We start from the raw sequence: 15,758 nt of genomic DNA, 5'->3' as shown, positions 1-15,758 counted from the left end.
CTCCTTCATCCAATGATGAGCCTGTGGGCAGCTATAAGCAAATCAAATCTTTATTACAGTCACAGATCGGCATACAACTGCAGACAAAAACTGGGAGGGGTTGATTCAGAGGTGGGTTCCTACCGGTTCAGCTGAACCAGTAGTGGTTTTGCGGCCTGGATCGCTGGAACCGGCAGCCACCCAGGCCTGCCACCCTCCCGAACCATTTCTCCTACGGGGCCGCCATCTTGATTTTTGGTTCTGCGCATGTGCAGAAAAATTGTAATTGCACAAAATTATTATTATTTTCTTTTTTAAACATTTTCTGCATGTACAGACCTATTTTGGGGCAAATGTGCACAAAATGCGAGCAAAGCGAGCATGTATATATAGTTTTTTTGCACGCACCGAATTGGTAGTAATGCCGGGAGCAACCCACCCCTGGATTGATTGGGGTACTTGTCCCTCTAATGTGTCCTGACCTATGGACCAGACAATAGATGCCAACTCTGATATCTCATCAGTACCATTTCATTTCTCTAAGACTTTCAATTTTCAAAAGGAGGTACAGGTAGTCCTTAACTTACAACTGTTCATTTAACATCAATTCAAAGTTACAACAACCTCAGAAAAAAATATTTGTATTTGTATTTATTTGTCTTGTATGCCGCCCACTCGCGAAGGACTCCGGGTGGCTCACAATAGACAAGGGAAGGGGGAAAGACTAGACAAACACAACACTTTAAAAACAAAACCGCAACATTCACAATTTCTGCGGAGCTGGATGTTTCACAGGCCCCCCGGAAAGGGTTGTAAGGGTCCGGATCTTGACAGGGAGATCATTCCAGAGGGCTAGAGCTGCAACAGAGAAGGCTCTCCCCCGGGGGGTCGCCAGCTGACATTGGCTGGCGGATGGAATCCGGAGGAGACCTAACCTGTGAGATCTGATCGGTCTATTTACAACCTGCCCTCGTCCTTAGGATGTTTGTGCAACCCAATAGTCACATGATGCAGGTGCTCACATTATGACTAGTTGAGGCATCCTACAATCATTTGTAATCTTCCCAGCCAGTTTTCGACGGTCAGTTGGGGAACTGGGATTCACTTAACTGTGTGATTCATTTAATGACTGCAGTAAAAATGATCATGAAATTGGGTCTGGTCACATGATGACTTGCTTAACAATCACATCGCTTAGCAATTGAAAATCTTGTCCCAATTGTCATCAAGGACAAAGTCGAGGATAATAACTTAAGAAGAGAGTTAGATAAATTACGGTGGGAAAGAGGGTCAATCAATGGCTCTTTGTTATAATGGGAACAATAGAAATATTGTAAACCTTTAAATGCCAGGGCTAAAAGGCAACTGCCTGAGTCTGCATCTTCCTGGAGACCTTTGATTAGTCCTTGGGAAGGGATTGGAAGGTTGGCATGGACAGCCCATTGGTTGGATCCATCCATGCCGTTACAGTTGTAATAACTTCATTTAATGTTGTAATGACTTCATTTAATGAAGAGCCATGGTGGCGCAGTGGTTAGAATGCAGTACTGCAGGCTACTTCTGCTGACTGCGGATTGCCAGAAGTTCGGCAGTTCGATTCTTACCGGCTCAAGGTTGACTTGGCCTTCCATCCTTCCGAGGTCGATAAAATGAGGACCCAGATTGTTGGGAGCAATATGCTGACTCTGTAAAACCACTTAAAGAGGGCTGTAAGGCCCCGTAAAGTGGTATATAAGTCTAAGTACATTTGCTATTAACCCTCTCAACCTGAAATACTGCACAGACTGGGAGAATGCAGCAACCCATCATACAGCATCTAGAAACCTTGTTGTTTAACCAGTTGTTTGAGTCTTGATGATTTTATAGGCAACTGTTCTCTGTTCTATCCTGTCAAGCACAGCTTCTTTCAGTTGTTGGATGTTCATCTGTGTATCAGTTTTGATGTTATCTAGCCAGCATGTTCTTCGCTTGCCCCTTCTTGTTGAGTTATTGCTATAAAGCGTTTTGGTGGGATTATTTTTTTACAGGGCAGTTCACCATGGCTTTCTTAACCCTCCCCATATATCCAAGCTTGAAGCCGGCATGTGGTTGATGAAGGGTCGAAACATTACTTTTGGTTACTTTTATCTGATTAGATTATTTTAATTTAAATTCTCAGTGTTGGAAAAAGCCTGGTTAATAATCACAGCATTCAGCATATTTTCTAGTGGTTAGCAGCAGAGTCTGTGTGCAAAATAGGCTAATAAGTGGAAAAATTCACACAGTTAACATATGCCAGAGATTTCAGCTTTGTTTTGCAAGGAATTGTATGCTTTTTTAGTATAAATTGTTGTAGACGCCTTATGAATGTAATTGGTAATTTTGCATAACTCCCGCTGTGTTTCAACTTCCTCTTTATACAGTGAGATAAACTGTGGTTCTGTTGTGGGTTTGTTAGGGGAAGTGTTTCAACACTTCCTCTAACAAGTGTTCAACTTCTACATGAAAACTGTTGATCCCTCAGTTTGGAGTCAGAGATCATCTATAGGCTGATGAATACCCAGTTGTACAATTTGATTCTAGGGTCACCAACGATGCTGTCAAAGTCCAGACCCAATGCCTGGAGCTGGTGGCAGGTCTGGATGGGGAGGGACAGACTCAGGCTTAATCCTAAGAAGACCAGATGTCTTCGTTTGTCCTCTGGATCTTCTATATTTCATTATCAACAGAGTAGCATTACTCCATGTGAGACTGATGCACAATCTGAGGTGTTCCCTTGGATCAAAACACAGATGGCAGCTGTGGCCAGGAGGGTCTTTTGTGTGGCTTTATCAAGTGTTTGATAGGTGACCATTCCTGGACTGGGAGGATCTTCAGACCATCACTCATGCCTTGGCTACCTCTTAATGGGGTTACCTTAAGGGCTGCCCTTGAAGACCACTCAGAAGCTACAGCTGAGCCAAAATGCAGTGGGGTGGGCTCTGATGGGTGTGTCACATGACACCATTGTTTCACAAGTACATGATTTCCTAGTTGGCTTCTGGGGTAATTCAAGGTGTGGAATATCATCTAAAAAACCCCACAAGTGTGCACTTTAACTTAGTTACTTGATGGAGCACTTGTTTCCATATGTTTCTGCTCATCGGGTCAGGGTTGGTAGACCATGTATGCTTCCTGTCCCACCTATCAATCAATGTCATCTGGGAAGCATTTCTTTACAGGGGTGGTTTCTGGTCCCTGAAATGATCTCCCCTTGGATATTCATACCTCTCCCAACCTTCTGACCAGGGGTGAGATTCAGCCAGTTTGGACCAGTTCAGGTGAACTGGATGCTAATTTTGCATTCGGTTTGCCAAATCGGTTGTTGCAAGAACTGGCTGGCCCTGCCCACCCTGCCCTACCCCTCCCAGGAGTCTCCACGCGGCCCATTCATGCCAGTTAAGTACAGTACCCACACAGATGCTCTGGGAGGGTGAAAAATGGGCCTACCAGAAGTAGGAGCCTGGGGGAGCCGTTTTCGTCCTCCTGGAGGCTCAAAGAAAGCCTTTGGAGTTTGGAGATGGTGAAAACTCCCCCCCCCCCCTGTCGTGAGGAGGCCAGGTAGGCCACACACACCCCTGGCCATGCCCCCCCAGCAACCGGGTAGAGAACTGGTTGCTAAAAATTTTCAATCCCGCTTTTCCTAGACTGTTTAAGTCCTGGTTGATCTCCCAGGCCCTGTGTTAGAATGAGGATAGACCGTGTTTAGTTGGTTATGGGCTTGATGACTTAAGACAACCAGCTCTGCAACACATGCAAAAAAGGCACCTTGCTACCATGTTTGGTTCTGAATGATTAGCACGGTGCCCACATAAAAAGTAAACGGGTCACCGCCCCCATTTCTTTCGCTCCCTCCCACCCACCAGCAGATAACACTTCACAGGGCTTGGAACTTACGTTATCATTTGGATAGAGGACGCGGGAAATGTTCTCCGCCAAGTTTCTGTCCAACACCGCTTGAATGTAATCACCAACATTAACTGCACAGGGAAGTTGAAATAAAACATGCATGGCTGTTCAGTATCAGTGGGGGTGGAGAATGGAGAGTTGAAAAAAAAACAATTTTTCCCCTATCTACTTAGCACAGAATTATTTTAGGAATGGTCAGGGCTGCTTCTTCCCAAAATGAGGCGTATGCTTAACTTTTAAAAGTAAACTTGCTATGTGAACTATTAAGCTTCCTTTCAGCTCTTCAAAAGGAGCCCTGTATCGCAGATCTCCTCAACCTGGTGATCTTGACTTATGTGGGGACTATGACTTCCAAAACTTTCAGGCATTAGTCATACAGATTGGAAATTTGAATGTCCAGGCTGGGAAAACCTGCTCTAGTTTCTTTTCAGTCTTCCCTTACCAGAAGTGTTAATCCATCAGAGGAAGGAAATGGAAGGGACTGTCTCTTTCCTCTCTTCCTGAGGCTGAGCTAATAGACTAGTGCAGTGATGGTGAACCTATGGCACATGTGCCACAGGTGGCACACGGAGCCATTTGTCAGGGCACGTGAGGCGCTGCCCTGTCAGCTGGCCAGCGCGCATGTGCGTGCTGGCCAGCTGAGTTCAGCCTTTTTTAAAGCCATTTTTTCGCTCTTCCTAGGCTCCAGAGGCTTTATAGGAGCCTGGGAAGGACGAAAAGAGCCCCCCACCCCCTAGAGGCCCTCTGGAGGCTTCATGAGCTTCCCTGAAGCCTCCGGAGTGCAAAAAAACGGCCCTATGGGTAAACCGGAAGTCAGTGGTTTGCTGGTTTGCTCGAATTTCTGGTTTGCTCGGAGGTTCGTTTTGACTGCGCCGAAGGCTTCAGGGAAGCCTCCTGAAAGTCCCTGAAGCCTCCGGAGGGCTTCCGGGGGGGCAGAGGAGGCTGTTTTTGCCCTCCCCAGGCTCCTATAAAGCCTCTGGAGTCTGGGGAGGGTGAAAAAAAGCATGCAAAAAATGGGGGGGGGGAGTGCCTGTAGTGCGCGCATGCACACTGGGGGTGTGTCGTGCATTGCATTATGAGTGTGGCATGCCCACACATGACCCCCCCCCATGTTCCCCCCACTTATGGCACGCGAGCCAAAAAAAGGTTCGCCATCGCTGGACTAGTGTTTCCCAACTTCAGCCATTTTAAGATGCGTGAACTTGCACTCCCAGAATACCCTAGCCAGCATTCCTGGCTAGGGTATTCTGGGAGTTGAAGTCCACATATCTTAAAATGGCTACGATTGGGAAACACTTTATTAGACCTTCTTTTGTCTCCAGCTTTCTCATGAATCCCTAGGCCTCAAGATAATGCTTTGGAGATGTTTCCTAAGGGCGCTTTGCAAGGAGCAGCTAGTCTACTGCATTTCAGGCAAGGCGGAGAGAGCTTTGGCCCTCCAACTGTTATTAAATACCAATTCCCAGCATCTTTGACACTGTGCAGAGGCTGCTGGGAACTGTAGTTCAGCTGCATGAGGACCACAGGTTTCCTATCCCTGGTTCCAGGGATGTTTTCTTCTCTCCTATGCATCCATGTATCTAATTGTTTCATAATTACTTTCTTAGCAACATTGCTAAAGGCAGAAAATAGCCACATCTTGGGAAAAGAAAAAACACTGACAAGAGGATTAGGAGGGAGAAAAATAAACCTCTTTCCCCATTATTAGTCTGGCATTACACTTGTTTGCAAAAGAGGAACTCAGAATTCTGTTTTTCACAACTATCAGCAGTTTAGAAAAATGTTATATCCTTCCCCAAATCCCTGACACTCTCCAATCTGTATTTGGGTTTGAGAACTGCTGATCACACTAAGATAGGGGTGTCCAAACTTGGGAACTTTAAGACTTGTGGACTTCAACTTCTGGGAGTTGAAGTCCACAAGTCTTAAAGTTCTCAAGTTTGGACACCCCTGTACTAGGAACTGCAGCCACACACTTCAGTGATTAGGTAAAGAAAGCCTTATTTCTTTATGGTAGATTATTATGGGCTATAATAATCTTCAGTTCTGTCAATGCCAAGGTTCAATCTGTAATGAAGGCCACCATGGATGGGCCCATAATGACAGCACAAAGAAAATCTCTTCAAAATATAAAACAATCATCTAAAGTATTTGTTTTTACAAAAATGCTGTAGACATGAGCTCTTCCATTCCTCCATCATTGTTTTCCAGAGGGGAAACTACCTTCAAACTTTGGGAGTATGATCAAAGTGGGCCTTGGTGCCTTGCAAATCTAGGTCTGCCTACACCTGAAGAGAACAATTTTCCTAACAATTCCTCCAAAAGCAAAGAATGAAGAAGAAATAATCCCACCATTGACAACACTTACAGTCACGGAGATTAAAGTCATTGGGCGCTCGAGCAGACCAGAGTCTCATTGTGTTAACCGTGTTGTTCATATAACCAGGAATAGGAGTATCATAGGGCAAAGCCAAAACAACCTAAAGACAGAGATTGCCCCAATTAGGTTAAAAATGGAATGTTATTTTAGAGAAACCCATTATAGTATTTAATGGTTTCTGTCAGGTGCGAAAAATAGGATCACATGTCAGTTCAGAAGATGTATTGCTCAAGCCAATACACAAGAATCTAGTCAACTAATAGTCAACACTAAATTGGAACCAGATAAGTGTTAACAGAATTCAAGGGGTAGAAGGAACTGGACTTAGAATGTTTGCAGACACTTAATGATTCTAGGCTGAGTCCTCTCTTGACTTGTTCTCAGGCTTTGCCTGCTCTTTTCCTACAGTTCCTTCCAGTTATGTGTTGTGGCCCGCCAGCATAGCTGGCAGCAGATTTGGACAGTGAGGATGTTGGGGAGGAACATGGGCCAGTCCTGGAGTCTGGGGAAGGTTCTGATGAGGGCTGTGCGTCGGAGACAGAGATGGGGCCAGGGCCGTCTGACAGTTATCAGCTGCCTTTAGAGTCAGACATCAGTGAGGCAGATGAACAGCTGGATCCTGTTCCCAGTGTGTGGATGCACAGAGTTACCAGACGAAGGGAACAGCTAAGGAACAAGGGTCAATTTAGGAGTAAGGCCACAGGTGGATGGTGAATGGCTCCTCCCATAGGGAATAAAAGAGGAACGAAACAGGAGGGGTGTTTGCAGGAGACAATTAGTTTATTCCTGCATTCTTGCCAAGTATTGCAGTGTCTGAAAGATATTGGCCTGGCCACTCTCCAAGCCTGATAAAGGTCAGTAATTGTGAACTATCTTGAAAGACTGTGAGCTGGGAATTTGCTGGAGAGGAACTCACTGTAAATTAAATAAAAGGGTTTATCAGGACGAGGACTTGCTTTTGTACTGCTGGGGAAGCCTAGGTCAGAACATTATGGTTGCCTTGTGACTTCTGTGGTTGTGAGAATCACTATCTTACAGGATGCTCCTATGCTACAAAATATAATTGTCATTTCAATCTATATTTACCACCACAGCAAAAAAACCAAAACAGGCACAGTTTAATCTAAGCCGGGGATCCCCACGTCCCTATTAGGAACCGGACTGCACAGCTGGAGGTGAGCGGTGGGCGAGCAACAAAGCTTCATCTGTATTCGCAGCCACTCCCCAGTGCTGGCATTACCACCTAAACTCCACCTCAGATCATTAGGCACTAGATTCTCATTGGAGTGCAAACCCTACTGTGTAAATTGGGCACAGGAGGGATCTAGGCTGTGTGCTCTTCCTTCCCCCCACCTGTCCATGGAAAAATTGTCTTCCAAAAAATTGGTCCCCCATGGCAAAAAGAATGGAGACCACTGTTCTAAGATATGGATTTTAAACTGAAACTTAGGTTTTGTGATGCATTTAGATATTAATCTTATTTACACAAATAATTTGGGCCACCAGGCATGATTCTCCTCTATAATCTGGCTGCACAGTAGACTTGCTTGGTAGGAATTATCTGCTTAAGCTCGCACAAGTAATCTTGATGATTGCAGAGAACATTTGAAATTCTCCCATCCCACAATTATCATGACTGCAATGTGCTTCTCTTCTCCAAGAGAAGTTACCTGAGTATCAACCCATCTCACACCCGTCTGTGTATTCTCCACTCTTCCGTAAAAATGAATAGGGAGCATGTACTCTGGACGAGCCTTCTCCCAGGGGTTTCCATGTCTTAGCCAATCATCGGCTTCTTCCACCTGCAATGAAAAAAGGCCAAGCATTAGTAAGATACTTCAAGCTAGGCAGGACAAGAAGAAATGAGCTCATTGGTCTTTATTTGTCTTCTAGATAATTTGCAGCCACATCATTTCATTGACATGATCAGGGATGGAACTTGTATATGGAAAGTACAAATTTCCCAAGTCAATCATTGGCTCTTTTTAACTCTCTTCAACAGCTCGTCATTCTCATTATCATGGCTCATTATCATAATTGGCACTTATGAGTTGAATATCAATGTATAAAGTTTAGAAAACAGAATTCTCCTCTCCTTGCTCAAGAACAGATAATTTCATTTTTTCTTTGCGCTGAGAAACTTATTACTGTACATCAATGAATCAAAACAACTTCCTGTCTGTCACCTGAAGAAAGTTGTCTCATTGAATCAAGAATTGGCCAATGTATGCCATGTTGTAATCCTTTCACTTAAACCCCAGTGATCTACTTGTCAACTTATTGTCTATTTATTTTTTGTTAATCATTATCTTAACCCGCTCCCTCAAAACCTTTGAAAGAAGGACAGAGCACAAATCTAACTGTTTACATTTTCCCCTCTCTTATTTGCACAATTCACAATCCAGACTTTAGTGTAAAAGTTCATTCTTTTCTATATATAGAAATAATTGAATAAATATATTCCTTAAAAGAACAAAAATAGAGCAGGAAATGAATTTGGCTGCAATATTATGGCATCTGGCATTTTTAACCCAAATATATACAACAATTTACCAATCCATTTTACCAGACAAAGCTAAGATAAATTCCACCTTAAAAAGAATCTAAAAAACCCCCACACAACCAAATACAGCACCGGATAATAAAAATATTGTGCCAACAAAGGCCACTTAGATAAAAATTTCAACTTCATCCCATCATGTTGACATTTTATAACTACTTCCAGTGACAAAATGAATGTATGTTTAACATCCCTGAAAGTACTTAGATACTGGACTGGATATTCTAGGATCTTAACTAGTACAATTTATTTGATAGGAGGTTTATTAACCTGCAGTTCTTAATTAGATCTTTGATCTAATTAGAACCCCTAGATCTTAATTAGAACCCCTAGATCAGGGGTTACCGACCTTTCTGATCTCAGGGACCACCAAATTAATAATTTTAAATCTCGCAGACCACTAATATGAATTTTTTAAAAAGATAAATAGTATTTAGTGCAATATAAAAAATGCAATAAACTTTTCTGCCAAAATTTTCTCGTGGCCCACCAGTGGTCTATGGCCCACCAGTTGGTGACCACTGGTCTAGATGGCTGCAACTGTATTCGTTCCCCCTTGTTTCTGTTCATATAGGCATCTTGAATTCTTTGATTTCGGAAACTCCTAAATCTTAAGAATATAACATATAGAATACTTCATGCAACAGAATAAACCGAATGATTTCGCTCACTTATGTGTAAAGCCCTTGCACATATTTTGAAGCTTTAAAGCCCAAATCTTGCCTAAGATTTTACCATTGTTGAGATGGCCATTTTTTATCCTTCCTTCATCTAAGATTTCCATCTTACGTTTTTATGATTAATATGGATTTTTATATTTTATATATGGTTTTACATTTGTTTTTATCTAATAGTTATGTGCCACCCCGAGTCATTTTTGATGAGATTGGCATCTATATACATTTCATTAATAAAAAAATATGTAAAATCATCTTGGAGACCCAGTCTTGAATTAGGCATGAAAGCTGAATGGTGACTTTGGGCCAGTCTTTCTCTCTCTCTCAGCCCCACCCACCTAACAGGGTTGTTGCTATGGGAAAAATAAAAGGAGGAAGGAGTATCAGGTATGTTTGCTGCCTTGAGTTCTTTATAAAAATAATAAAGGTGAGATAAAGTAAATAAACATAAAAGACCCAGGAAAATATGCATTTCTGTAATCTTCATGTGTCATAAGATAGTCTTCTTGTCCACCAATTGGAATGATAATGTTGGATAGGAAGCACCTCCAATTATTCGTACTTACCTGCCATCCTTCTCTGATCTTCTGATTGAAAATTCCATACTCGTAGCGTATTCCGTAACCGTAGGCTGCAAGCCCAAGGGTGGCCATTGAATCAAGGAAGCAAGCTATGGAAGGGAAACAAAATTGGACTCAGCTCCTTGGGCAGCATCCACCACACCTCAACACAGTTTTAGGGGAGAAAATGGTTCTAGGCAGGGGTGGGTTCCTACCAGTTCGGACCGGTTCGGCCAAACCAGTAGTGGTTTGGCAGCCTGGGTCACTGGAACCAGCAGCCACCCAGGCCTGCCACGCCCCCAAACTGGTTTTCCAGGCAGCGCCATCTTGTTTTTCGGTTCTGTGCATGCACAGAACAATTTTAGTTGTACTGCGCATGCGTGCACGGCGCACACAAGGGCAAACCAGCAGTAGTGCCTGCCGGAACCCACCCCTGGTTTTAGGGAGATCTAATTGGAGTGGGGAGAAGTTAAGAAGCTATATAGGGGGATGTAGAAGTTTCAGCACTGAGTTGAACCCCTGGAGAAATGTCTCCAGCATAAGCTGAAGGGCAAGAAGTTCAAATCTTCCACCATTACACACTCTTCACTGCTTTGTTAAAAACTCAAAGCCAGGGCCCAGGGAAGGCATATCTGGAGCGCAACATTTTGCCTAAGTGGCATGCTAGGTGCTACTTGAAAAGTGGGCAAGACTAAAACAAGGAAAATGGGCAGCGCCAAGACAAATCTGAGAGAGAGATAGAAAAAGAGGGGGGAAGGGAAGGAGAGAGAGAGGGAGAGAGAGCGCATTACATATTTTAGCCCTTCTTTCCAAAAGCATTACAGTCACTCAAATGGAATACTATTTCCAAATTTGGATGACAAGTAGAAAAAGCCATCATAAATGCATCATGAGAGTCATGGAACCCACAAATTGTCTTGTCCATCACTTCTGCCATCTTAATTTGACTTTAAAGGAAGAGCAAAAGTAGGAACAGACTTTCAATAGGCCATTGCCACTTCCTAACACTGATGTGTATGCCATGTATGCAATTTATGCAATGACTGCTTACCTGCCAGCCTGCCAAGACCTCCATTGCCCAGACCAGCATCTTCTTCAATCTCTTCTAGCTCTTCTATGTCAAGTCCTAGCTAAAAAAGCCCACAAAGAGACAAATGAATTCCAATCAAAATTATGCTTGGGTGATAAAGTCAGAGAGGGCTGAAAGAGGTACTATTAATATAATATATACTATACACTGTACTCAGGGGTGGGTTCCTGCCAGTTCTAACCTCTTCTACAGAAGAGGTTCCACAAATCTACCATGCCGTTTAGAACCGGTTCCAGCTCCCTCCCCCGCCCATCTGCCCATCATCAAGATGAAGAGCAAGAGGAGGAATTCTGGGAGTTGAAGTCCACAAGTCTTAAAGCTGTCAAATTTGAACACCCCTGGGTTTTTTTTTCTCTAAAGGGTTAGGGGTGCAAGTATCTTGTAATTTGACAGCTTTAAGACTTGCACACTTGAATGCCAGAGTTCCAGAGCCAACATTTTGGTTGCTAAGCAAGAACGTTGTTAAGTGAGTTTCACCACATTTTACAAGTTGGCCACACCCACCAAGTCACATGGCTGGCAAGCCACTCCCACCCGGTTACATGTCCAGCAAGCCACTCCCACCCGGTTACATGGCCGGCAAGCCACTCCCACAAAGCAGGTCACACCTACAGAAGTGGTTCTAAAAATTTTGAAACCCACCACTGACTGTACTACTATAAATACAGTTTCAAAATTTGATAAATAAAAATAAAAAAATATGAGAAAGGCTTTTGCCATTAAGGTTGTCTAAGCTGGCTCAATTTTTCAGAGCATCAGATTCAGAAATCTGCACAGTGGTTCTGAAGGAATTCACCACAGTTGGCTAGGATTAAAATGGGAAAATGCTAAGAGAAGTCCAATTGTATTGTGGGTTAGTCAAATTTCTGCAAGACAATATCTCTTAAGTGCATGTGTCACTTGCATATTTCCAAAGTTTCCTTTTGAACATTGCTTCACATAGTGGGTTCTTTACAAATAACGGAATCATTCCAGTGTGCATTCAAACAGAAAAAGAAAAAGAAAAAGGAAATGTAGACTGGATTTAATTCTTCAACAGAACTACAACTTGGTACACAGATGATTTACTCTCTGGAAAAAATACTGTGGAGGTAAGACACCCCTAATACCCTTTGGGGTGTGTGTTCTGTTAAGATAAAGCCTGTTGTGCCTTAAAATGGCTTCCACCATACCGCCGTAAAATAGCTTCTACTGTACAGCACAGCGGAGTTGCCATGATAATGGCTTCACAGTACTCCAAAAGGGGGGTCACTCTGGTAAGGGGGAAAATCCAACATCAGAAATTACATTTGGTCCGGGATTATTTCTGAGACAAATGTATGGATTAGAATAAATAAATACCGGGGCAAGGCCGGGTTATCATCTGGTACTCTATAAACCACAGTATCATCTTTGGCTATTTGGTAACCAAGAGAAGTTCTCATAACTGACTTGCTGTGAATATGGGGGCATATCTTTTTCTTCTGGCTACCCTGAAAGTGGGAAGAAAAAGCCTGCAAGCCTGCATAGATTTATTTCGCATGGAATGTTAGATTCTATACAGCAAGCATTCAAACAACGTTGTTATTAAAAAACACTCACACACATAAGTTCACAGAAGGCATTATACCTTTTAGGGCAGAGGTGGATCATATTCTGATGGCCACGTTTACAACTAACATTTTGGGGAGGTGGAGGAATATTTTTTGAAGAGTATTTTTTTTTTAGAACTGAAAAGGAGCATTGCTTTTGTTTCAACAGTTTGGTATGCCCATTCTAGAATTGACATTGGATTTCTCATTTGTTTACCAAGTGAAAATGACAGGAAATTTTGCTAGCAGTTTTCAATAATCATGGCTGGTGGTGTCTGAGGGCCCCCCAAAAAGGATCTAAAAGCCACATGCTGAGGAAATAGGATGCCCAACCCTGCCTTGGAGTTGTTAAGAGAGGCACCAAGGTATGTAAAGTGATACAAATGGAAAATAACATCTCCAAAATCAGAGCAACATTTGCTCTGATATAAACTTCAATGTCCACACATGATTGCATTCCTGCAACTAGCAGAATCCAGCTTTGGTAGAAATTTTTGAAGAGGATACAGTTCCAGCATAGGAAAGATTAGATCTTAAATGGGGAAACTATGGAGAAGACATTATTGAATCTCAACCGAAATCAGTCCTAGCTAGCAAGCTCACTAGCAAGAGATGATGGCAGATCCATCATCAACTGAAAATGTCACATCTGAGTTGGCAAGAATCTCATAGACACTCATCACGGGTTCTTTTTTAAATCATAGCCAATTATATTAACTCAGAATCAAGAGATACATAAAAGCACTGGATCGGTGGTTTCTTTATATGTCCTCAGACTTGGTGGCTTCTTTATATCTCCTGTAAGGGCTAGGAAGATTTATTTTGCTTTAGAAATATATAAAAGTGAGATGTGAAACCTAACTAATCTATATGTGAGTACATCCTATTACTTTTATCCTATATTCTTTTCTTTGCTATCATTTATATACTATTACTGTCTGAGCTGTGATGGCGAAGTGGTTAGAATGCAATACTGCAGGCTAATCCTGCTGTCTGCCAACTGCTGACTGCTGGCAGTTCGAATCTCACCGGCTCAAGGATGACTCAGCCTTCCATCCTTCCCAGGTGAGTAAAATGAGGACCCACATTGTTGAGGACAATATGCTGACTCTGTACACCACTTAGAGAGGACTGTAAACTAGAGGTGGTATTCAGCCAGTTTCGACAGGTTCTGGAGAACCAGTAGCGGAAATTTGGAGTAGTTCGAAGAACCGGCAGAACCGGTTTCCCTGAACAGGAGAACAGAGCTGGAAAACAGTTTAGTGGGGTGGGGAGGGAATGGGGATTTTGCAGTATCCTTCCCTTGCCACACCCACAAAGCCATGGTCACAAAGCCAAGCCATACCCACAAAGCCAAGCCATGCCCACAAAGCCATGCCCACAGAACCGGTAGTAAAAATGTTTGAATCCCACCACTGCTGTAAACACTATGAAGTTGTATATAAGTCTAAGTGCTACTGCCATTGCTATTACTATAACAATTTCCATACTCTGTATTCTATTCCTGCCTGGAATTAAGGGAGATTGAAATCAAATACATCTGGAGAGTGTTGATCAACAGTGCTCAAGAAAACTTTATTTCACCAAGTCCTCCAGCTACACTGTAGTCTAGTGTAACTGTAAGAGCCATGGTGGCGCAGTGGTTAGAATGCACTCTTGCAGGTTAACTCACTGCTCACTCCAGGAGTTAGATTCGGAGCGGCTCAAGGTTGACTCAGCCTTCCATCCTTCCAAGGTTGGTAAAATGAAGACCCAGATTATTGTGGGTATTATACTGACTCTGTAAAACTGCTTAAAGAAGGCTGTAAAGCACTGTGAAGCGGTATATAAGTCTAAGTGCTGTTGCTATTGCAAACTGGAACAACCATATCACCATTTCAACTAGACAGGTGTCAGAATAGACAGTTTATCAGAGAGAATGTAACTTGCACCTTCAGGAGGACACGACTGGCAGCTTTCTTTCTTTACCTGATAAATTGCCTCATCACAGGCATTCTGTAGTCCTAGGTTGATCATGGTATTTTGCAAAGTCCGGCCCATGTAAAATTCCAAGGAAAGGTAGTAGATTCTCTGGAACAAAAAAAGCAGAGTATGTAATAAAATCTCACTCAGCCTGGGACTCCTGACTCTGTGACTGCAACCCATCCACATTTGGAGGAACCGAAAGAGAAGCTCCTCCAACAAGCAAAACAAACAAGCAAACAAACCCACCAATGGAACAATGCCTTGGAATGGTCTCAATCAATGGAATCCCAAAGAGTTTAAGTCAAAGGAATGCAGAGCATCTCTGGGCCCATATTAGGGTGCAAAACTTCTTCAGAGACAAGATTCTAAGGTTCATTTCGCTAATGAGGGGCAAGCTGGTGGTCTTCTCTAAAAACAATAGTCTATATGGCTGAGACAATACAAGTGTTTCCCCGAAAATAAGACCGGGCCTTATTTTCTTTTGATACCCCCCCAAATGGTTAGGGCTTCTTTTCGTTGGGTGTAATTGTTGACTTACCTCGCGGCAGTGGTACCAACTGCCCCGCCCATTGGGAGCCCGTTGCTGGCCCACTTCTTCTGTGGCTGCTGGCCGCTGCTTCCACGCCTCAATTTTGCCTTCTGGAAAGCTCTCTGCAGCTGAAAAATGGGCTCCAGATTGATACGCGGGGTGCCCCATGGCTTCAGTTTTGCCTTCAGATGCCTTCCGGAAAGCCCTCTGCAGTCAATAACAGAGCTGCAAAGCTCTGCAGAGGGCTTTCCAGAAGGCAACTGAAGGCAAAACTGAAGCCAGGGGGCATCCTACGTATCAATCCGGAGCCCGTTTCTCAGCTGCAGAGGGATTTACGGAAGGCTCTAATGGTGGCAACGCATGTGAGTGGCAGCAAGCAGCCGCAGAAGAAGTGGGCCGTAGAAGCAGTAGCTGCAGAAGAAGTGGGTTGCAGAAGCCGAAGCAGGTGTCGGGGTGTGCGAGACCTGGTAAGTAGGGCAGTTCCACCCCCCCATCCCCACCCTAGCTTAATTTTTACCTT

General features: G+C 43.3%; 1 protein-coding gene across 1 annotated transcript in view; it reads right to left on the bottom strand.

Moving 5' to 3' along the window:
- PYGL (glycogen phosphorylase L) overlaps positions 1–15,758 on the bottom strand; it is a 47,359-nt gene that overhangs the window by 24,821 nt on the left and 6,780 nt on the right. Inside the window, exons 3-8 of the mRNA XM_032236729.1 lie at positions 14,713–14,814; positions 11,135–11,213; positions 10,090–10,193; positions 7,957–8,088; positions 6,275–6,386; positions 3,895–3,977 (exon numbers count right to left, since the gene is read on the bottom strand). Of these exons, the coding sequence (XP_032092620.1) occupies positions 3,895–3,977; positions 6,275–6,386; positions 7,957–8,088; positions 10,090–10,193; positions 11,135–11,213; positions 14,713–14,814 (612 nt within the window). The remainder of the gene's footprint in view (positions 1–3,894; positions 3,978–6,274; positions 6,387–7,956; positions 8,089–10,089; positions 10,194–11,134; positions 11,214–14,712; positions 14,815–15,758) is intronic.

The sequence above is a fragment of the Thamnophis elegans genome, chromosome 1 (assembly GCF_009769535.1).
Source record: "Thamnophis elegans isolate rThaEle1 chromosome 1, rThaEle1.pri, whole genome shotgun sequence".
NCBI classification, from domain to species: domain Eukaryota; kingdom Metazoa; phylum Chordata; class Lepidosauria; order Squamata; family Colubridae; genus Thamnophis; species Thamnophis elegans.
Note: the sequence above shows the minus strand (reverse complement) of the source record. Positions and strands in the feature narration are given on the sequence as shown.